We start from the raw sequence: 22,083 nt of genomic DNA, 5'->3' as shown, positions 1-22,083 counted from the left end.
GGGTGAAAAACAAAGTCGATGTTCAATAATGTAATGTATTCTTTTGAAACTGTTGATAACTATTATGGTAGACTTCCACCAACACAACTAACCGCAAACATTAATGAAAGTACTGTGAAAAGTTTAACAATGTAGTTAACTACCCTTACTACACACTGATAGAACGAGGGATCGAGCGAAAGGAATTTCTTTTCTGTTGAAAAAATGTTTTTTAAAGAATTTCCAATTCAGTAATGTCGTTTATTATTATCTACTAAATATAATTATTATTTTATTCAAAACCAGGAAGAAAGAGTTTAAATATACACACGTAAACAGAAAAAAAAAATAGTGAAAGGGTAAATATATATATAGCTACAAACACTTACCAGAGATCACGAGTTTTGAGCTTCCTTCCGAAAAACATCCAGCACCTGTTCCGGCGTCCGGCAGCCTTTCTCGAGGACGATGGTCTTTTGGCGCGATTTGGACCCCCGGTCCAGCGAAACGTCACTTTTGCGTAGCTCCAGCAGTTTGGAAAGGTACTTGACCAGTTCGGTGTTGGCTTCCCCGTCGATGGGGGGAGCAGCTGGAAGGGAAAGCAACGAAATTCAGACGTCAGACGGCTTCTAATATAAATAGGGTAACCATCGGGGAAAATATACTGCGTGCTCTTTTCGAAAACATATGATTTTGAACCTTGAAAATATTGCAAGACCCTTGGACTGGACTGAATTTTCAGGATGCGGTCAATTTGAAGAACTTTTAAGATAATGTTAGACACAAATTCTCCAAAGCAATTTTCAGCAGATTCTAGAATTAATGCTAGAGATGACATTTAGGTATTCCAAAGAAAATTCCGTAAGCGAGTTTTGAGAAGTACTCTAAGAGAGTTTTGACTAGAACTACAAGTCAATTGTTTCAGAGTTAAAATTTTAAATAGCTCTGTGGAAAATTAAATCACGATTGTTAAGTGGATTCTAGGATCCGTGGAAAATTCGGAGGATACAATGAATATATTATTCGAGATTCCTTCCACTCGAAACTTGTTATGGAGCAATATTTTGAGATTTTCTCTTCTAGAACTTCGAGAAAACAGGATTTTATTTATGACAGGCACAAACAATTCGAAATTTGTTACATCAAAATCACCGGTAGAAGAATGTCCTAAATCTGCTCCACTATATGTGTTTGGGTATTAGCGAACTGTACTTTTGCGAATTTAAAGCTTGGACTGCCTTTCGGGGGGGAGGTAGCTCATCGATTCTTCCGGTTCGCCTCCTAGCATCGTGCTATAAGGTACCAGGCGATAACCAGGGTAGTTGATCGATAGCTCGATGACGTCATTTCGTTGGCGTCTGCTATGGGAAATTCTCATAGCAGGCGTTGACGATGGGACGTTGTCGAGTTGTTGAATAGCAACTATCGTGCTAACTCACCGATTACCTGTCGATCTGCCAAATTTGGAAAGACGTCTGCATTGAATTGTCTCATATAATAATATTCCGCCCACTATATCACACGAAATTGCGAGTAGTTGAGTGGAATGGAGATAAGTTAAGCATTGGGTACAGGACCAAGTCTCCCCTGGGTGGTGCCAGAAGATGAGCGCAATAGAATCATCAAGTTGCCATAAGGCACGGAATGAGACTATTGCATGGCTGGGTAGTCAAAGTCTTCCATTCGTTAGTCATTTCAGGTGGATTAGAACAGGTTTAGGTTTAGGGTGGGCGTTGGCCAGATTTGGATTTTTCAGATATAATCCTAAATAGGACCTAGATTATTTAATACACTAGTAACCTCAACTTCTGTCACAATGTTTCATTGTGACTAATCAACACTCAATGGGTAAAATATCAAATTTGCGGTAAATTTGAAAAAAAGGGAACTTGGAGTGTAGAGTGCACTGCCCACTGGACGATTCTGAAGCCTGACCAAGTGAGTGGGTTACGGGTTTATTTGATTGTACGTCATTTCCAAGTTATATATAGATACATTCATACCATTGGCATTTTGTATTTGAGATAAGACAGAGACAGGATGCGGAGGGCCCGCTTAGGGGGAGCGTAACCCATGTTATGGCTTCCATTTATTAAATAGTTCAGATAGGCTGGAAATGATAGGTTCATGGTGAGAAAATGTACCATATGGTGCCCGTTCACTGATCAAAATTAGATTCAAATCGTCAGGCCCTGCCCTGGAATAAGGGAATTGACGATGATTTGTCAAGTTTCATTTTGCATTTGCATATAATTGTAAGTTTAGGTTTGCTTTTGTAATTGTAAGATAGATAGTTTGCCTCAATTGAAACATTCTATACAACTTGACGAATCATACCTCTAAAATAGTAGTAGTTACAGTGCCGCATTATCTAACTTTTGTTTTGTTTGTTTACATATAACTAATACTAATACCTCCTTGTTTTCTCTCTAATTTGTCTACTATGTCCCACCATCACAATGAGAGATGAGCTACCGTACATGGTACACGCTCATATACACTCCCAAAATAGTATGCCGCAAGTAAGTATGTATATCACAGAGGCAACTAAAGATCCAGAAACAAAAACCGAAAACGCTTTACGGCAGATTGGTTTACAGTGGTCGACCAGGGTGTGTGCGGATAAATTACAAAATTACAATTAGGGTAGATGTACCAGTTGTGGCTGTGCGTTCCTGTTGTGGTGTGTTCCAATCATGGCCTATGGAAATCCTATATGCCATGATTGGAACACATCATAATAGGAGCGTATAGCCATAGCTGGTACATCTACCCTACATCATTATTCCATACATCAGCTTGAATTACGTTGATCGATATTACATTTTTTTTGCTGTGCACTACACCACCGGAGCCAGCAAAGTTCAACAATCCATCGTTGCTTATGCCTTTGTTGTCGTTTGGAACCAGTTTTGCGAGGTAGGTGACGATTGTGCGTATTTCTCGCGTAAATTTTGAAAAGGGCCTAGCCTGAACAATACGTAAAGAGCAAATTGAAACATTGTACGTCGCGTGAATGTGGAACTTAATGAAGGCCTAAGTACTTTTTCGTAGTTTTTAGTTTTCGGATTTGAAAGATCGTCGGTTACAGTGGCCTGCTTACTGAGCAGAAAAACGCGGTCCCAGGTTCTTACATATCAAAGAGATGTATAGTAAAATCGCTTGTGTATCGTGTATTTTGCGAAACTCGTTGTTGTCGTTGGTTCCGGGTTTGAATGGATACAAAAATTTGAGCAACGGTATTATGTGATATGAGGGGCTCGGTGGCCTTAGAGCAACCGTTTTTGCTTACTGAGCAGAACATCATGAGTCTAATCTCAGGCCCATCCACAATCAAGATTCGTCAATCGTTTTATTTGTTAATATGACTACATGGTAATAACAGCAACTCGGTGATTAAAAAGGTGCTCGTCTGCCTAGTGGCAAACGTTTTTGCTTACTGAGCAGAAGACCGTGGGTTTAGTCCCAAGCTCCTTCGCGTTATATGATCGTTAGGACATTAATTCAGCTTATCGTTTACCAAAACGAACCCTGCTGCAAACCCAACCCTCTTATCCAACATCCCAGTGATTCCTCGTGGAAGTGCAGAGGTGTTCCATCAAAGCGAGTGTCATGTCAACACAATCCTTCCCATTCCTTTCTTGACCTGTGTTCGGGCGCGGCCGGCGCTGGTATTGCCTAATTCAAGATCACCAGTTTTTACACATTGAGGATGATTGCTAGTCCCAAGCATCGTCTATTGGTTCTCTGTGTAATTACAGCTGATCTGGCAATAACAGAGTAGCAACCGTGGGCGGTCAATCAAGCTCAAGCAAGCTCAAGCAAGCTTAAAGCTTGGACTGCCTTTCGGAAATCGAAAATATACTTATTTTTTTTACTACGATTTCAAAACACGTTTATTATTCTGGACGAATGAAACAAAACTAAACTCACTTGACATTTCAAATTCTTTTTTCCGGAAATAGAAAATTGGTTCAACCCGAAGGTAAAAATACGGCGCTCGCAAAGTCGGGGGTGCTTCAATACTGGAACATCCTCCCCGCCTTGAAGCCACAAGTGGCTTCAATCAGACGGCAGCACACCTTATGGATCGGTCGTTGGTACACAGTTGAGCCACGGCGCAAGGTCACCACCCGAACCACTCCTGATGCGTCTGGATGAATCATTTCCACTCTGGCTAATTCCCACTGTGCTGGTGGTGCGTTATCGTTTTTGACTAGCACTAATTCACCCACGTTGATATTTGGTTGAGCAGTACGCCACTTACTACGCAGTTGCAAGCTTGCTAAGTATTCGTTCTTCCATCTGTTCCAAATATTCACGGTATGCCTCTGCACTTCTTGCCACCGATCTAGGCGGTTAGACGTTAGATGCTTCATGTTGGGTTCTGGAACCAGGTTCATAGGCTGCCCGATCAAAAAATGACCAGGTGTCAGTGCCTCGGCGCAGTCAGGGTCACTGGACAAGGGGCACAAAGGCCGCGAGTTGAGGCATGATTCAATCTGGCACATCACTGTAGACACATCCTCAAACGTAATTGCTCCTTCTCCCAACTCTGCCACCAGATGCTTCTTGACACTGCGTACCGCAGCCTCCCAAATACCGCCCATGTGCGGCGCCGATGAGGGGTTTAAGACCCACTTGATTCCCAAATTAGAAAGATAACGGCTGGCATCCTTACTGTTTGACATAATCTGTTCGATGAATTGCTGCAGTATACGATCGGCGCCAATGAAATTGGTGCCATTGTCCGATCGAATTTCGATAGAGTAACCACACCGGGATATGAATCTCTTCAGAGACCCAAGGAACGTGTTCGACGAGAGATCGCTTGCTACCTCGAGATGAACTGCTCGAGTTGAGAGGCACACAAACACCACAATGTACCCCTTGGTGATCTTAATTCCTCGTATGCATGTTGCCTTCAGTTTCAAAGGACCGGCATAGTCTATGCCGACATGTGAAAAGGCTCTTGTGGCTAGCACTCTTGCCGGTGGAAGGGTTCCCATGAGTTGACCAGCAGTCTTGCCTTTGAGTCGCACACATCGCATACATCCCTGCACTACTTTCCGAACTACCGTCTGGCAGCCAACTATCCAATACTGTTGACGGACAATTGCGGTCAGAAGAGACGATCCTGCGTGAAGGTTGCGCAAATGCAGATCGCGAACTAGTAGCTCCGTAACTCGATGATTTTGTAGAAGGATTATTGGATGTTTTATTTCGTATGGCTGGGCCGAATTATGTAGACGGCCGCCCACACGCAAGGTTCCCTCTGAATCCAAAAAGGGATGCAATGCCGAAAGGATATGCTTAGGTTGGAGACACTTACCCTTGCGCAGCAAATCTAACTCTTGGCCGTATACCTCGTGCTGCACAGCTTGCAACAGATATATCTTAGCTTGATATAGCTCGTCCAAAGTCAGCTCTCCAATGTGTCGCTCGCTGGTGCCTTGCTTGAGTACGACGGATTTGAAGTTGTAGATCACACGGTACACGCATGCCAAGGAACGAACCAAAAGTGAAAAGCTGGAACAATTAACGATTAGCTGCTTTTCAACCTCATAGTTGATTATTTTCGTCGTCAGTGTACACAACGATTTGATCGGTTTGTCCTCCAACGAATCTTTGTCGACAACCTGTGGTGCTGGGCTTCGCTTCCAACCCGATTCATCTTCTTTCAGCCACGGTGCTCCTTGAAACCATAGCTGATTGTTGACAAGTTCATCTGGTGATAGTCCATGCGATGCAACGTCTGCAGGGTTATCCTTGCTAGAAACGTGATTCCAGCAGCTTCGTGGCAGGTAATCCAAAATTGCAGATGTCCGGTTTCCTACAAATGTCTTCCACCTTCGGGGATGCGAAGACAGCCATTGCAGAACGATGCTCGAATCTGTCCATGCCCAGTGTTCGATCTGCTGGTGTGGTAAGGCTTCAGTAATCCGACGCATCAACTCCGTGAGTAGCAGCGCTCCGTTCAACTCTAGACGAGGTAGTGACACTTGCTTGATTGGCGCCACCCGAGATTTAGCCGCAATGAGTACCACCGAAACGTTGCCTTGATCATCGACTGTTCTCGCGTACACCACTGGAAGCGTCCGAAAAACCATGAAGCTGCACACGGTCCCGGCTTCGAAAAATGCACCGTGGAATTCGGATGGACTCGAGTAGATGAAGATTTTGCTTCACTGCTTGCCATTCTTGCTCGACGGCTGACGGCAACGGGTCGTCCCAGGCAATGTCGAAAAGCCAGAGGTGTTGATAGAGAATTTTGATTTTGACTATTACAGGAGCCAACCATCCGAACGGGTCGAATAATCTGGACGAATCTGATATCATCTGGCGCTTAGTGTTGACACTGTGCGGTGAAAAACTAACCTTGAATCCATATTCATCTCGAGACGGATACCACAGGATGCCCAGTGCCTTCACTGCCTCGTTGTAATCCGAAAGCTTCATATGTACGGGTTGTGCTTCGTCCGAAGAGTGGTTAGATAAAAGATTCTCACAATTAGACGACCACTTCCTTAGTTCAAACCCGGCTGAAGATAAGATTTCGACCACCTGCTGCTTCAGGCGGATTGCTTGTTCCTCGTCGTCTGCTCCGGACAGGAAGTCGTCGACGTAAAAGTCAAGCTTGATCCGCTCCACTGCTTCCGGATAAACGGCTTCGTACGGCTTAGCTGATTCTCTCATGGCCTCGATTGCCAAATACGGGGCTGTTTTCGTTCCGTACGTCACAGTACAAAGGCGATAGTGCTTCAACGGCTGATCGGGTTCTTCACGGAAGACGATACGAAGATAGTCACGGTCCGCTGGATGTACCAGTACTTGACGGTAAAATTTGGCAACATCCGCACGGAAAGCCACACGATGTGAACGGAACCGCAACGAAACTGTGAAGATATCAGCGTTATTGTTTGGTCCGGCCAACAATCTGTCATTGAGCGAAACTCCAGATGATGACAAACAAGACGCGTCAAAAACAACGCGCAGTTTTGTTGTTGAGCTGTCTTCCTTGATTACGGCGTGGTGCGGCAAATAGTAGCACTCACCGCTAACCTTCTGAACTTCGGCTACCGGAACCTCCTCCATATGTCCGAGCTCCAAATATTCACGCATGAGGTTAGTGTATTGATTCTTGAACTCCGGATCCACATGAAATCGTCTTTCGATACATGTGAGTCGTTTCGTGGCCACAGCGAGAGAATCGCCAAGCGCTGGCTTCGAATTATCAAAGGGTAGTCTGACAATGAAGCGTCCAGTATCATCTCGTGTCAGGGTTGAACTGAAATAATCAGTAACCAGTTGCTCAGAAGGAGTAAGCGATGGTGGCTTGAACATTTCCTCCTGTTCCCAAAATTGCTGCAAGGTGCGGTTCAAATCCATTTCGACGTGCAGGCTGAAGACCGGCGCACAATAGATACGTTTTCGGGTTTTTTGACAGTTAGCCCATGCATTATCTGTCAAAAAACCCGAAAACGTATCTATTGTGCGCCGGCCTTGAGAATTGCGTGGTTGCATTGAATGACAGCTGCAGCGTCGTAGCGGCCTGCTACGATCCATCCGAAAATCGTCCGTTGGGCCACTGTTTGGCCGCTCTCATTTTTGACTTGATCTCCCTCCAAGAGTGCAAGAAAAACGTCTGCTCCCAGAATGATGTCTATCACGCCTGGTTGATTGAATTCCGGATCCGCCTACCCGTCCAGTTGATTTAGAAGCTTTATGTTATCCACATCGAACGGCTGAGACGGTATTGTGGTAGTCAGTTTGCCAAGAACGTAGGCCTCAATGTTCAAGACTAGGGTGTCCTTGAACCGAGATGCAAGGCGCAATGTCACCACACCGCGTGTCGTTCCGACCTCTTGTTGACCCAGACCGTTGACTACTAGCTTGCCGTTCCGTCGTGGTAGTTGCAATTTTCGGACACAGGATTCTGTCACCAACGACGCTTGAGAACCGGAATCGATGAGAACTCTCGCTGTCATAAAATCGCCATCCACCTTTTGCACCTTGACAACAGCCGTTGGCAGCAACGGGATAGATTTTTGCTTGTTCTCCGGAACTTCAACCGCCAGTGAGACAATGGCACTTTCTTCCTTTGCAGGGGCCACCGCCGAATCTTCTTGTTGTTCTGCTTCCGGTTGTCAGCCTTCTTCACCACAGGACACAGCAGCGTATGGTGCCGTTGCTTGCAGTCGGAGTTGTGGCACACAGACTTCGACGTACACGACTTCACCGAATGGAATGGCCGTAAGCAATTGAAACACAGTTTGGCCTTTTGCACTAGTTCACGTCTGTCCTTCACACTCATATTTTTGAATTCTTCACACTGATACGTATTGTGCTCACTGGAGCACTTCGCGCACTTTTTGTCCGTTTTTGACGTATACAGCGTCTTCAGCTTCGTCGAGATTGGCACCGATCTTTGTACTTCCTTCTTCGGTTCATTCACTGGTTTCTTCACGAACGCAGAACAAGTTTCGATCATCTCACAGCGCTTTTTGAGAAACGCCAGCAGTTCCTCGAATGTTGGGTTCTCAATCTCCACTACTTCTTGAGACCAACTGGCTCGTGTGTCCTTGTCCAGCTTCTCCAGGATGAGATGGATTAGCCACGGATCTCGGCTTTTGAACTCCTGCCCCAAAGCATCCAGCTGTTGCACAATCTCGTCCGATGTTGTAACTAGTCTGCTCAACGACTGCGGCGATGCTGGCTTACGGCCGGTTGGGCCATGAATTCGTGAACCAACGAGAACACTGTGAAACGCTTTTTATCGTAGTGGTTGACCAGTGTCTCCCACGCTTTATCGTAATTCACACCCGAGATAGGGAGCTTGTTGACTAAGCGTTTGGCGTCTCCATCCAGATAGGAAAAGAGGTATTGCATTTTCAGCGCATCTGTAATGTCAGCCCGATTGTGGATTGTTGACACGTAGAGGTCCTTAAACGTCATCCACTGTTTACGTTCACCATTGAATGGCTGAATTTGGATGGCAGGCAACCGAACATTCAACTGGGGTGCACCATTCGACACCTGTTCTCCGTCGGGAAGTTTGATAGCAGCAATCGGAAACTTCGACAGATTTTCGACGGTTTTTGCTGTCATCGCCTGATCCAACAATAGCTTCCTCTGCGTCTCGATGAGCAGATGAAGTGCCTCCTTCCAATCGGCCGTATTGGCAACAGTTTGCTGACTCACGGAAGATCCAACCTCATCCAGATGACTTTCGAAAATATCCTTCACTCTGTAGAACATTCCGAAAAACTCCTCCCTGACCGAATGCACCGATGCGGTGGCTACTGGGTCCTCCTGTTTCTCCTCGATGGAGCTCTGCGTTTCCCGAAAACTAGCAGCAAGCTCGTTTAGCTGATTCAGTCGGTCCCTAACCTCACTTTGGGACGGATTCCGCTCTTTGATGTTGTCCGCGACTGAAAGCTCTACATTGATTTGAGCCATGAAGGCGTTCCTCCGGCTAATCAGCTTTTGCAGGTCCGACATTATCCGGTTAGAAGGACCAATGTTTGGGTATTAGCGAACTGTACTTTTGCGGATTTAAAGCTTGGACTGCCTTTCGGAAATCGAAAATATACTTATTTTTTTTACTACGATTTCAAAACACGTTTATTATTCTGGACGAATGAAACAAAACCGAGGGGGACGACTCTATCTACGATGCAGAAAAAAATGTGTTATGCTGTGGCTAGCTGCGCGCACGCTGAGTAGATAGAAAGAAGATTGATGACGATTCTGAAGATTTCCTGCAAAAAGATGATGAGCGATGCAAGTAGATGCGACAAATGAAAGAAGATTTTTCGAAGATTGATTCGCTAGTGTAAGATTGTTTGAGCATCTAAACTTGAGATTTAGATGTGTCGCCCCCCTCGAACAAAACTAAACTCACTGGACATTTCAAATTCTTTTTTCCGGAAGTAGAAAATTGGTTCAACCCGAAGGTAAAAATACGGCGCTCGCAAAGTCGGGGGGTGCTTCGATACTGGAACAATATGATTAATTTTTTCACAAGTAACGAAGGCAGTCCCAAAACAGTAGACGAAATGAAAGTTGAAGACAGAAGCAAAGTTCCAGTTGGGACGTAATAACTATGAAGAATAAGAAGAACGCAGAACGCAGAACTGGTCACTCTCGAACTATCCGAAGCCTACAACCGGGCATGGATGCCGGGAGTACTTGACCAGCTGAAGAAATGGGGACTCAAGGGACACATCCTAAAATTTATCCAGAACTTTTTGTGCAAACGTACCTTCCAAGTCACGTTTGGAAACTGCCGATCCAAAACTTTCGAGGAGGAAACAGGGGTAACACAGGGGTCCGTAATCGCCGTTACCCTTTTCCACAATCAGATAAATGATGTCTTCACGCGGTTACCAGTTGGAATCGTCATTTTCGTCTACGCGAACGACATCCTCCTAATAGCTGTCAAGAAAACGGTGAAGGCACTGCTTATTCAGGCCATCACCTAAGTATCGACATGGACCTCGTCGGCCGGCTTCCACCTGTCCGCTACTAAGAGCGGATTCACCCACATCTGTCCGATAAAACACCAAGTCCTCACCACCAAAGTCTGCATCAAAGAAGACCCAATTCCGTTTCGGAAAACGATACGAATCCTCGGGGTCTGCTTTGACCGACATCTCACCTTCGACACACACTTCAACGATGTCAAAAACCGATGCAAACAGCGTATCAACCTGCTCAAAACTCTAGCGGGACGACATCCAAATGCCAACCGAAGATCCCGACTGAACGTGACGAAAGCCATCATCAACTCACGCCTAACCTACGGAATCGAAGCTACGTTCCTTGCCAAGCCCCGATTGATCGAAAAGCTAGCGCCGGTCTATCGACAATCTCTCCTAATCTGTTCGGGTCTTTTGCCAGGTACTCCCGGAATAGCTGCTTGCATCGAAGGAGGACTGCCTTCTTTTGATCGCTTCATCTCCAAAACTATCTGCCTACGAGCCACCGGACTTTACCAGCAGACATCAGGAGACGACGAGGAAGATTCCCTCCCTCTCCAAAGAGGCGAACAATTCACTCAGGGAAGCATCCAACCCGACTCTCCCCCCAATATCCAAGTTTTACTGGGTTGGAGCGAGGGGTTGGAACAAGCCGAAGATTCTGACCGACCACACAATCAAACACCAATTCAGAGCTGATGTCAATCCTTCAGCGGTGGCACAAGCGGTACTCGAACACCATTCCCGACGACCGACCAATAGTTATCTTCACTAACTCGACTAGTGTGGTAATCGAACTTGGATCCAGGAATTACAGGAACACGCGCCAAACAACACAGTCGTGTGGATACCGGGAAACTGCGGAATCCATGGTAACGTAAAAACGGACAAACTAGCCAACTCCGGTCGTTGCATGGGCAAGTACGCGCGAATTGTATCTGGTCCGGACCTCAAAAAATGGGTATCAAAAATCTTGGGCTCGCGATTGGGCGGCCAGTGAAACCCCTGATATCAGAAAAATGAAAGAGGCATTTCCAAGTGGGCGGACCCACCGTTACATCGAGAGCAGGTCATAGTATCCCGACTTCGAACACATCATACAAACAGCTCCCACAACTACAAGGGAGACGGACCATTCCTGGGCTGTTCGATCTAATCTGATCACCTAACTCACCATCACCACCATACCAGATCACACTCGGAACCTGAATCTCACAACTAACTACCATAATCAGCAACTATAAAGACCAATGCAACGAAAACGGAATTCTTTTTTCGGATGTTCCCTTCCAGGGCCACCAAAATAAAAACTCCGTAGCTAAAAACTCTGTTTCTGGGGCCCCATGTCCTTTTCGGAAATATCCTCTGGGATCCAAACTATGTTGTTAGGGTAATTTTCCTCTGGAATTCCCCCCCCCCCCCCCTTAAATAGGGGAATCCCCATCTGGGATTCCCAGAGACGAACCAACCCAAGGCTGAAAATCCCTTTAATAACGAACAAAAATCAAAATTTGGAGGTTTCAAAACCTTTTGTAAAAAAACGCCATGTCTTAGGATCGAAAACCGCTTTTCCGATGAATCCGGATATCTGGTGGGGTGATTATGACTATCGGTTGATCCAATCAAAATTATTCTGAAATAGCTCCACTTTAATCAAAATTCTATGCATTTTATAAACACTCATGAGGCGCATGAGGTTACATTAAATCGAGCTATATATTAAATTTATTTATTCATTATAATTCCATCTGACTTTAAGTCTAAATGAAATATGGTATTTGGGAAAGCCTTTTTAAGTTATCATACTTGATTGAAAATGGCGTGAAAAACCTATATATTTTCATAAAATATTACAATTAAGACATTGCATGGTATACGCATAATAAATTGAACATAAATAGGTAATACAAGTAAATCAATCAATAAATGCAATGTAAGCCAACAATTGCATTTTAATAAAATTCATTGTCGAGACTCAAATGTTTAAGCTCTGTCGAAATCTAGGACCAACCGGGGTTAACAGTTTCAAGGGATTTAATAGAATAAAGCACTTACCAATTTGAACACCTACGCCTTCGTCACCAATGTCTGTGATTCCGTTGAATTTGGAACCGGGTTTCGCTTGAATCTTGATCAGCAGGTTTCCCGTTTTGGGATCCACGTATACTGGTCCCTGTGGTGCGGCCGCCACCAACGTTCCCTTAACGCTACCGGCAGCATTTTTGCCACCTTTGGCCCCTTTCGACTTACTGGACATCGTTCTGGTGCTTCCTAGACTACGGATGATGATGCGAAACATTCAAAACACTGACACTGAACGCGAAGACCGGCTTGTCAAAACAAATCTGCGTGCTGAAAAGAGATGCATTCGAGCAGTTTACAGCTAATCGTCTGCTCGAATTGAATGTTTATGATTGCTGCGATGCACCTTACATAAGTTTGAAAGAGATAACTAGCTATCTAAACAAACCGATTTTCTCACGCTCACGCCACCGTAGTTTCTTATGTACTCAGCGCAGCCGCGCTGTCAAAACTCTATATACCGTTATCGCAAATAAATAAACGGATTCGCGACGACAAGAGAATTTCCAGCAAGAGTACTATACTCATTCATACCAATAACAAAAACAATACCAGCAACTTGTGTATACATAGAATGAATATCTTTTCCAGAGGAAACAGCTTGCGGAGAGTGTCCATCGGTTTACTCAAAAGTGTTACGGCTGCCCACTGCAATCCGCCGCATCTCGGTCATCAGCTCCATCAGCAGCAACTGTTTGTGCCCCTGATTATCAGTACCCGGACAAATTGTTACCTCGACATGAAACCGAAGGTCTACGTCACCAGAAATGATTACGCACGCATCGGATTGGATCTGCTGAAGGAGGAGTGAGTATTTTTTTTTTTCAAGCATGTTGTGTGCTTGACTCTCATATTTTGTTTCCCGTAGATGCGACCTTTCGATCTGGGACGAAGCGTACCCGGTTCCTAAAGATGAGTTTCTGAAGAACGTCGCCGGGAAGGATGCCATCTTCTGTTCGTTGAACGATCGCATCGACAAGGAACTGCTAGATCAGGCCGGGCCAAGCTTGAAGGTTGTGGCTACCATCTCGGTGGGGTGAGTTTCGATTGGATCTGAGTTTATGTAGGAGTTTGATAATTCTATTCTTTCTCAGCTTAGACCACATCGATGTGAAAGAATGCCGCGATCGAGGCATTCGAATCGGCTACACTCCGGAAGTCCTAACGGATGCCACTGCAGAGCTGACTGTAGCGCTTCTTCTAGCCACGTCCCGTCGGCTTATCGAAGCGAACAGAGAAGCTCACACCGGTGGCTGGAAAAGTTGGTCCCCAATGTGGATGTGCGGTACCAGCATCAAAAATTCCGTTGTAGGAATCTTCGGCTTTGGTCGGATCGGGCAAGAGATAGCTAAGCGCATAGTTCCTTTCAAACCCGCTCGCATACAGTTCACCAACCGGTCGGACAAGTGTCTGACAGCTGACGACATAGGCGCATCGCAAGTTCCTTTCGACGAACTGATCGAGACCAGCGACTTTATTATCATTGCCTGTTCGTACAATATGGAAACGGCCAACCTGTTCAATGATTCCGTCTTCTCACGAATGAAACCATCGACCATACTCATCAACACCAGTCGCGGTGGTATCGTCGAACAGCACGATCTGATCCATGCTCTGAAGGCGGGGAAGATTCAAGCTGCCGGACTGGACGTAACTACGCCGGAACCACTGCCACTGGATAGTCCATTGCTGCAGATGAACAACGTCGTCATTCTTCCGCACATTGGCAGTGCCGACATCGAGACTCGCACGGAAATGTCTCGCATCACGGCGTGCAATATATTGGCCGGGCTCAAAGGAGTGAAAATGATTTCGGAAATCTAATAAGTAACGTATCCTCACACTAGCAATTATACAGCTTAATCAATTGTTGACCTCAATTTATTAATGTAAAAGAATATTCTTACTTGTGCCGAAATTCTTAGCTACCAACTCGCATCGGCGGCGAGACGAGGATGACGCCGTCTCCTCGCACGAACAGCATTGGAATGGTACGTTTGGTAGTTTTATACACTTCTTCGTAGGTTTCCTCGTCGATCTCCACGGTTGTCACGGTTTCCTCTGCGTCGCCCAGCACCATGTTCAGATGTTGATCGAAAGCCTAGAATCGTAAAATTAATAACAAACCTTCCCACCATAGACAACGGTCAACAACTTACATGCAACCGCCCCCGAAGCTCTCGCTCATTCCGCATCTTGACGTAGATCTTCTCGTCCAAGCTGAGCCGGATCAGATCTAGCGGTTCCTTCACCGGAATGATGGGCATCTGTAAACAAAAATCCACGAATCAACATTACTCGTTTAAATGACACTGCTTCACCAAAAGTCTCACCTGTTCCTCTTCTGCCATGATTAATAATCAGCTAGACTTCACAAAGCACTGAAGTAATACTTAATTTAACTTAAAAAATGCAATTTATTATAACTTTCGCGAAAACGATTACCCGCAAGAAGCGCGTTTTTGGATTTTGTTTGAGTTCATATAAACTGCTCGATTTCTGATTCACCCCTCGGCTGTCAACTCAAACTGTCTCGTGAGCTGTCACTCCTCCGCTCCCGGGAACGGCAGAGCGAGCAGCGATAGTGTGCGTTGTAAACATGTGCTTAGCTCGCTAGCCAGCAAATAGTGATTTTTGGGTGAATTTTGCTTGAAATTAGTGTTATTTTTTCAGTTAATTGTGCCGAAACATTGACTAATAATTGTCCTGCAGTGGGCAACGTTATTGTTACATATAAGTTCCGATGTAAGTACGGCGAATAGTTCGATTTGACAAAGTTCACAGCCGACAGCCGGGAGCTGTTTGTTGTAGGGGTCGCGTGATAGGAAAGTCGAAATAACCTTTCCTGTCCACATTAGCTATCATTGTTGCATCAAGAATGTTCATTTGATATTTCCAATCATTCCTTATTTTGTTAATTGTTTTATTGGTAAATTAATTTAAAAATATCAAAGCGTTGTAGCAGCTATAACCTCAACTTGTGTTTACTTCTCATACCCAGCGCATACCTGCTTAATGTCACCACTACACCCATACATTTGTAGGAGAGTTTGGGGAACAGATATCGATATACTATGAACTGGTTACTAATTTAAATATTTTATCGCTTATCCTTTCCTGTGTAGCACCAGTATAACCACTAAGCGATCATGAGTTTCCGAGGACGAGGCGGTGGTGGTGGTGGATTCGGAGGCCGCGGTGGAGGAGGCGGCGGCGGCGGATTCGGTGGCCGTGGTGGTGGTGGCGGAGGTGGTGGATTCCGTGGAGGACGTGGTTTCGGTGGCCGCGGTGGAGGTGGTCGAGGCGGTTTCGGTGGCCGCGGTGGTTTCGGAAGAGACGAAGGGCCGAAGAATGTCGTCCCTCTGGGGTACTACGATTACCCTTGCCAGGAAGACCTGGTAGCCAAGGTAGAAGTTGAAAATGTTCCCTTCTTCAATGCCCCGATCTACATGGAGGGCGAGAAGCAGATCGGCAAGGTGGACGAAATTTTCGGCCATCTGCGGGATTTCTACGTGTCGATCAAGTTGATGGAAAACATGAAACCGGACGGATTCCAACCGAAGCAGAAACTGTTTATCGATTCTGCTAAACTGCTGCCATTGGCGAGGTTCCTGCCTGATAACAATAAGAAACCGGGCGGTCGAGTCGGTAAACCTGGTGGTGGCCGTGGAGGCGGTGGTGGACGAGGAGGCTTCCGTGGTGGTCGCGGTGGTCCAGGCGGCGGACGAGGAGGTGGCGGTTTCGGTGGCCGAGGAGGAGGTGGCTTCGGTGGACGAGGAGGCGGCGGAGGCTTCCGGTAAGAATGATAAATTTTGTTCTGATGAAGGTTCATGTTCTACTAATCAATCTTATTTTGCAGTGGCAATCGTGGCGGTGGAGGTGGGGGCGGCGGCGGTGGTAAACGGTGGTAGAACTACCACAATGTTGAATATTCTTCCGTTTCAATAGATTACTGTAACGACGCCTCAGATGATGTTTAATAAAGCTCCTAATTTGTAAGATAGTTGATAAGCAAACCTGTGGCAAGTTACTCATAGATATCACGATGCTCAAGAGACGTTCTAATGCTTACTCGATTTACTCCGATCGATGTCTTCGCTCACATTTTAATTCTTCTAGGCTTCTTACGCTTCTAATGCGAGCGTTTTGGCGACTCTCAAATTACTCCCCCACGTTCTGCATCACCTCATCTCACTCGCGGCGTAGAATAGGCTTCAGTGACTCTATAGCCTTCCCTAGGCCTGTCTATATCTGTCGACTTGCTTGATTTAGTTCCTCTGTTGAGATTCCGCCGCTGAGTGCCTGCGTCTACATCTGCTACAATGTCCTACCGGATTTCAATCTTACAGAAGATAACACTTCCACCCTTCCATAATGTGGGGTCGACCCACCTACGTTTGCTGTTGCTTTTGATAGCCAATACAACCTGTTACAACTCTGCATTGAACAAATTCTAGAAAATTGTTTCACTTAACTGCAGCAATGCAAAGAGAGAATCGATCATCACATATTCAGCCTTATGCATGCTCACTATCGATTTCGTTATTTGGTAAAGTCTGGTCCGCTTCGAATTCGGACACATAAAACAAGGTCCCCCTTATTCTGCGAGTCACGTGACTCTCTGTCACCGGTGAGGTGACAATTGTCACCTCGTGTGAGGTGACTCTCCATGTAAATCAAATGGAGAGTCACCTCACACGAGGTGACTATTGTCACCTCACCGGTGAGAGAGAGTCACGTGACTCGCAGAATAAGGGGGGGTGTTTCTCGGGTTTGATTTGACATAAGAAGAATGTAATCTTGCCAGATGATCAGTTTCCGCCGGAAACAAACTTAAATTTGCTGGGGACATTCAGGTTTTCGACGTGGGTGTGCAGGATCAATTCAAGCTGAACATTGCATTAGGTCCTCCCCCTTATTCTGCGAGTCACGTGACTCTCTCTCACCGGTGAGGTGACAATTGTCACCTCACCGGTGAGAGAGAGTCACGTGACTCGCAGAATAAGGGGGCCTAAGTAACATTGATCGATTCTCTTCGTCGACTTTCTCTTTCGTTAATAACTTGAGCACATAATCGTTTCTTGTTGTGTTTGTAGTATTGGATGCTAGATAAAAAGATGTGTGCTGAACATACCTAGGAATATCATTAAATGGCCGTGGTGATGCAAAGAGAGAGTCGACGAAGAGAATCTGTCAATGTTACTTAGGACCTAATGCAATGTTCAGCTTGAATTTTCTTTTCTGGTCTTCAATCTAGTTCAGGATTGGTACATCTCTTTTGATAGGCACAGCTTTATAAACAGATTTTGCGCTATTTCTGCCACATAGTTTGATAAAGGAGGTTCTCATCTAGCATCCAGAATGGCACACGAATCAAGCAATGTGTTTGCAGAAACGAAACGAGATGGACGATAAAGAGAATCAATCACTTACACCCCTTTCCTTCTAACCCCCTCAATTGTATTAAAATACATTATATTGCGAGTTCTTCATCCTGGGCGGCGACTTAGCGACTCTCACCCGTGCTCGCAACTTCTTCCTTTCCTGCATATGTTCATCTTCCTCTTTCAACCGGGGTTTTCTGCTGTTTCTTCTGGATGCCGTTATCAGATGTTTGTTCGCCACTAATCTCCCCGGCTGTCGGGGTCGTCGCGTCCATTTCGACCACCAGTACATCTGGTCGCTGTTATCCAAGGACGCACATTCCGCCACTACACCAGCATACGTACTATTGCTGCTTTGTTTTCCGTTGTGTATCTGCTTTGCTTCGTCCTGGTGTTGCTTCTCTGGTTCCTTCTGATTCTTTCGCTTGGGACAGGAAATCATTCGGTGGCCCGTCCGTCTTGCAAAGGAAGCATTTATCCTTATTACCGTCATAAACTATAAACAGGTTTCGACTTCCCAGAATCTGGTTAGCTGCTCATGTAACTCCACAGTATAGCAGACATTAGTAAAGGAAAGTGACCCGTTGATTGGGATATTCGGTACTCGACCAGACAGTATTCTGCAATATAATAGGTCCTTGATTTCGTTGCCTTTAGCTGTTTATTTTTGAGATTTTTAGCCATTGGCTAGTTCATCTCGTCCATGTAAGGTGGGGCCTCAGAAGGAGGATCCCCAAGAGTAGTTTTTTACAGTGTTCACTCCACGCCGGGGGAACCGGGAGGGCCCTCACCAGGCAAAGATGGCCCAACAGCCGCAAGGAATTAAAAAAGACTAAACTTTAAAATACAATGCAGCATCTGCGCATTACTGCTGCCAGTGTGGAGGAATCATCACCCAGCATGTTGCGTATGCTATTTGGAAGCCCGTGGAATTCCCGCAGGTTCTGATACTGAGGGCGCATAGAATGTGCTCGATTGAGGCTGGAGTTCTACAACCGACGCAAGTCCTGTGGAACGGCGTTCCACCGAAATTGTGCGACATCTTGGTGTGACCGGTCGTCAAACGCGACGCTATCTTCTGATCCCGCTGGTTCAACTGTTCTGTCCATTTTCTCGTCGTCCTTTTGAACCGTCTGATGAAGAGGGAGCGAATTTGAGCCCACTCTGCGTCCCAAGCTTCCCGTACTTTGCTCACGATCCAGCGCTTGAGATCGTGTAACGGTACTTCGTTGGTATAGCGAAGGGCAGATGGTCCTGCCCCAGCCAGAAAGTCAGCTTCAGAGTTGCCTGGGATGTTAGGGCTTGTATGACGCTGTGCGAATCCGTGAGGACCAGGATCGGTCGGTCGGAGAGCGTTGTAGCAGCGATGAAGATAGCAGCAGCTTCAGCAGAGAAGACAGATCATTGCGGTGGTAAGCTGCAGCTGGTTGGTGTGATGTTTCCGGCTAGACCGATACCGACCCCGGACCGAGAGCGAGATCCGTCCGTGTATCGGTGAGTGTGCTTGGGGTATTTTTCTCCTAACATTTCAGCTACATTCCTTTTCATGGCCACGGAATTGTCTCCGGCTTTGAACCTGTCCTTAATCCGGCTTTCGATGTTCGGTAATGGTGTTTGCCAACATTTGTCTCCATGTCAGTGGACCTTGGCCACTGGGGGGAGATCTTCGTTGGCAGCCGTGCGGAGGAGTCTGTTCCCCTTGATTTCCGGATGTCTTCGAGATGAAAGCAGCGGCTTTGGTTGCGATAGCTGCGGTTATATGGAAACGGAAAGGCAGGATTCCTACTTCGTGGATGGCAGCAGGCCAGAGACAATCCGGACGTAGGTGTTGTAGACTGGTACTAACGTAGCTAAAAGCTTATCCGTTGCGATGCAGGTCATCTCCAACCCGATAATTGCACTCGCCACGTGAAAACGGATGCTGCGGTTGTTCGATTTATTCTGTCGGGAAATGGTCCGGATAAGATTCACTCGGCTGCGGCAATTTTTCTTGACTGCACTGAAATGCTGTTCAAAGTTGAGGAATCGGTCAACGAGAACTCCCAGAACTCGGACGGTATGGACTGATCGTCGATTTTGATCGGTGGTCCGCTAATTCTGTGTTGAGAAGGGCAGACATGGCACCTGATGCTTTTAGAGGCTGATAATTTAAAGCCTACTGAGTGGGCCCACCTGGCGACGGCGGAGACTGCCGCTTGGGCTCTCATCCTTGTACGTACTGGCGTGGGTCCGGTGGTGACGATGAGGATGTCGTCGGTGTAGACGAACACATATATGTTTTTCGGTAGTTGACGGAAGACTCCGTTCATCGCCACGAGGAGCAGGGTAACGGCGATAACCGATCCTTGTGGGACACCCGTTTCCTCGGGGAAAAGCCGGGATTTGGTGTTGCCGACTGTGACTATACAAGAAGTTCTGGATGAAGTGAACGATGGGTCCGTTAAGACCCCAGTCGATTAGTTGCTTAAGGACGAGGGGCGTCCACGTTCTGTTGAAGGCCTTCGATATGTCGAGCGATACTATCTCGGTGTGCAGACCACTGTCGTAGGCGTTCTTGAGAACTTCCCCATAGGGTTGCGAAACAGGTGGACGTTCCGAAACCTTGTCGGAAAGCGTGCTGTCGGTGATCAAGGAAATTTCCAGTTTCGAGGTGTTGCTTCAGTCTTCGATTGACCATACGCTCTAGGACTTTGGCCATACAACATGTTAGCGCTATTGGACGGAACTTGCTGACTTCACGGGTGGCTACCCCGGCTTTCGGGATGGGAACTACCAAGCTTTCCTTCCATACTGCTGGGTACCCGTTAGTGAGCCAGTTCAGCTGTCCATTGGCCAAAAGATCCAAATAGTATTCCGACGGATTGAAGCTGGCAGTAGGCAACGGTAGGCAAGGGTGAAATTTCTGGCGTTCTTGGAGCAACGTCTACACTGACCCGTTTCGTTGATGCACTCTGTGATGAGTCAATTCCTTGCACAGACAGATAGGTGGGTGGGTGTTCGAGAACTCATGGTCATCAAGCAATGTTAGGAGCAAGAATCCAACAATTCTCGAGTTAGCATGACGTTTCAAAAACGGTTTTTAATCGAATGAGTGCCGTTGACAAGAGAATGTTGTGTGTAGTTGGGGGGTGTGGGGGGGGGGGGGCTGTGTCATTTCGCCGAAAAGGGCATTTTGCCGAATTTTAATCATGAATAGCATAGCATAAGCGATTGCACAAATCGTGGGGGGCTATATAATGGTCAACCAATACATTTTGCAGAAAGTATCGTGTGTTGCCGTGAAAAAAACACTTGGAACTAGTGGTGTTTCCCACACATCAAAATCTGCTAATCAAGCATCGCATTATACACGTGGCCACATCCTTCAATCGCAGGGGATAGGAAGGAAAATTAGTCCAACATCTACTTAAGAAGGTGTCGTCGAATTTTAATCATGAATCAATATACAAATTTCGAAATCAGTACTAATAGTAATAGTAGTAATAAGGAAGCATACCTATAAATCAAAAATATCTATTATTTAAAAATTTCTGAAATCAGTACAACTCAAAAGAACTGCTCATGTTCAAAAGAATGAGGCATTACATTTGAATAGCTTGCCAGGTTGGAAAAAATCGAACGTTCTTAACCTTTTTTCGAGACTGATTTCAAAATTTACTGAGCTTTGAGAAAAGTTCAAAGTCGTAGAAAATGGCGAAACGTCCCGCTCCCGTTTTGAGAATTGCAACATAATTTTAACCTGTGGATGCTTGACGTGTTGACTGTGTGTTTGAGCTTTGTGAGTTTTCAGTGTTGGTGGGTGTATCGGTTCGGTTGTTGTGGGTGTGGCTGTAGCTGTCGTTGGGTTCAGTGGGGCAATTCATTGTAATACCGAACACTGATTACGCAGGAAAGTCATCAATTTCTGGAACGTTGGCACTTCTTTACTGTTGTGATGAGCTTCCCATAAACGCAATGTTGCTGTATCTAATCTAGAGCGCATCATGTACGCAAGAATAATGCTCCATTCGGCAGTTTGTTCTTGGATCTGCAGGTTCTTTTCGAACTAACTGATGAGATGGTTCAATCCATCGTATGACTCCTTCTTGGTTGGCTCTAGCGAAAAGAGTGCATCCAGGTACGCCTTCACAATTAGTTTGTTATTCTCGTATCGATCT

At 45.9% G+C, this 22,083-nt stretch overlaps 4 protein-coding genes across 5 annotated transcripts in view; 2 read left to right on the top strand and 2 right to left on the bottom strand.

Annotated features, from left to right (window-relative positions):
- Positions 1–15,017, bottom strand: part of LSm3 (U6 snRNA-associated Sm-like protein LSm3) — a 123,526-nt gene extending 108,509 nt beyond the window's left edge. Inside the window, exons 1-3 of one of the 2 annotated variants that reach the window (XM_065239066.1) lie at positions 14,876–15,017; positions 14,702–14,809; positions 14,468–14,643 (exon numbers count right to left, since the gene is read on the bottom strand). In XM_065239066.1, coding sequence (XP_065095138.1) covers positions 14,468–14,643; positions 14,702–14,809; positions 14,876–14,893 — 302 coding nt within the window. In that variant the 5' untranslated portion in view covers positions 14,894–15,017. Of the gene's footprint in view, positions 1–14,463; positions 14,644–14,701; positions 14,810–14,875 lie in introns of those variants that run through there. The other variant, XM_065239067.1, reaches the window with a different exon arrangement.
- On the bottom strand, positions 220–12,736 carry LOC135717091 (UPF0235 protein C15orf40 homolog). Its single transcript, XM_065239064.1, has 2 exons — positions 12,516–12,736; positions 220–568 (listed from the first exon to the last, which is right to left on the bottom strand). Exons 1-2 carry the CDS (start codon positions 12,715–12,717, stop codon positions 375–377), a joined length of 396 nt encoding a protein of 131 aa, XP_065095136.1. The 5' UTR covers positions 12,718–12,736; the 3' UTR covers positions 220–374.
- Positions 13,007–14,422, top strand: LOC135715521 (glyoxylate reductase/hydroxypyruvate reductase). Its single transcript, XM_065238772.1, has 3 exons — positions 13,007–13,349; positions 13,411–13,578; positions 13,637–14,422. The coding sequence occupies exons 1-3, from the start codon at positions 13,117–13,119 to the stop codon at positions 14,364–14,366; spliced, it is 1,131 nt and encodes a 376-aa protein (XP_065094844.1). The 5' UTR covers positions 13,007–13,116; the 3' UTR covers positions 14,367–14,422.
- A 659-nt stretch (positions 15,018–15,676) lies between the features above and the next one.
- On the top strand, positions 15,677–16,453 carry Gar1 (Gar1 ribonucleoprotein). The gene is made up of 2 exons (XM_065238726.1): positions 15,677–16,338; positions 16,402–16,453. The coding sequence occupies exons 1-2, from the start codon at positions 15,692–15,694 to the stop codon at positions 16,451–16,453; spliced, it is 699 nt and encodes a 232-aa protein (XP_065094798.1). The 5' UTR covers positions 15,677–15,691.
- Positions 16,454–22,083: the final 5,630 nt, after the last annotated feature.

The sequence above is a fragment of the Ochlerotatus camptorhynchus genome, unplaced genomic scaffold, assembly GCF_037179485.1.
Source record: "Ochlerotatus camptorhynchus isolate MF236.1 unplaced genomic scaffold, CSIRO-AGI_Acam_v1.1 ptg000046l, whole genome shotgun sequence".
Classification (NCBI taxonomy): Eukaryota; Metazoa; Arthropoda; class Insecta; order Diptera; family Culicidae; genus Ochlerotatus; species Ochlerotatus camptorhynchus.
Note: the sequence above shows the minus strand (reverse complement) of the source record. Positions and strands in the feature narration are given on the sequence as shown.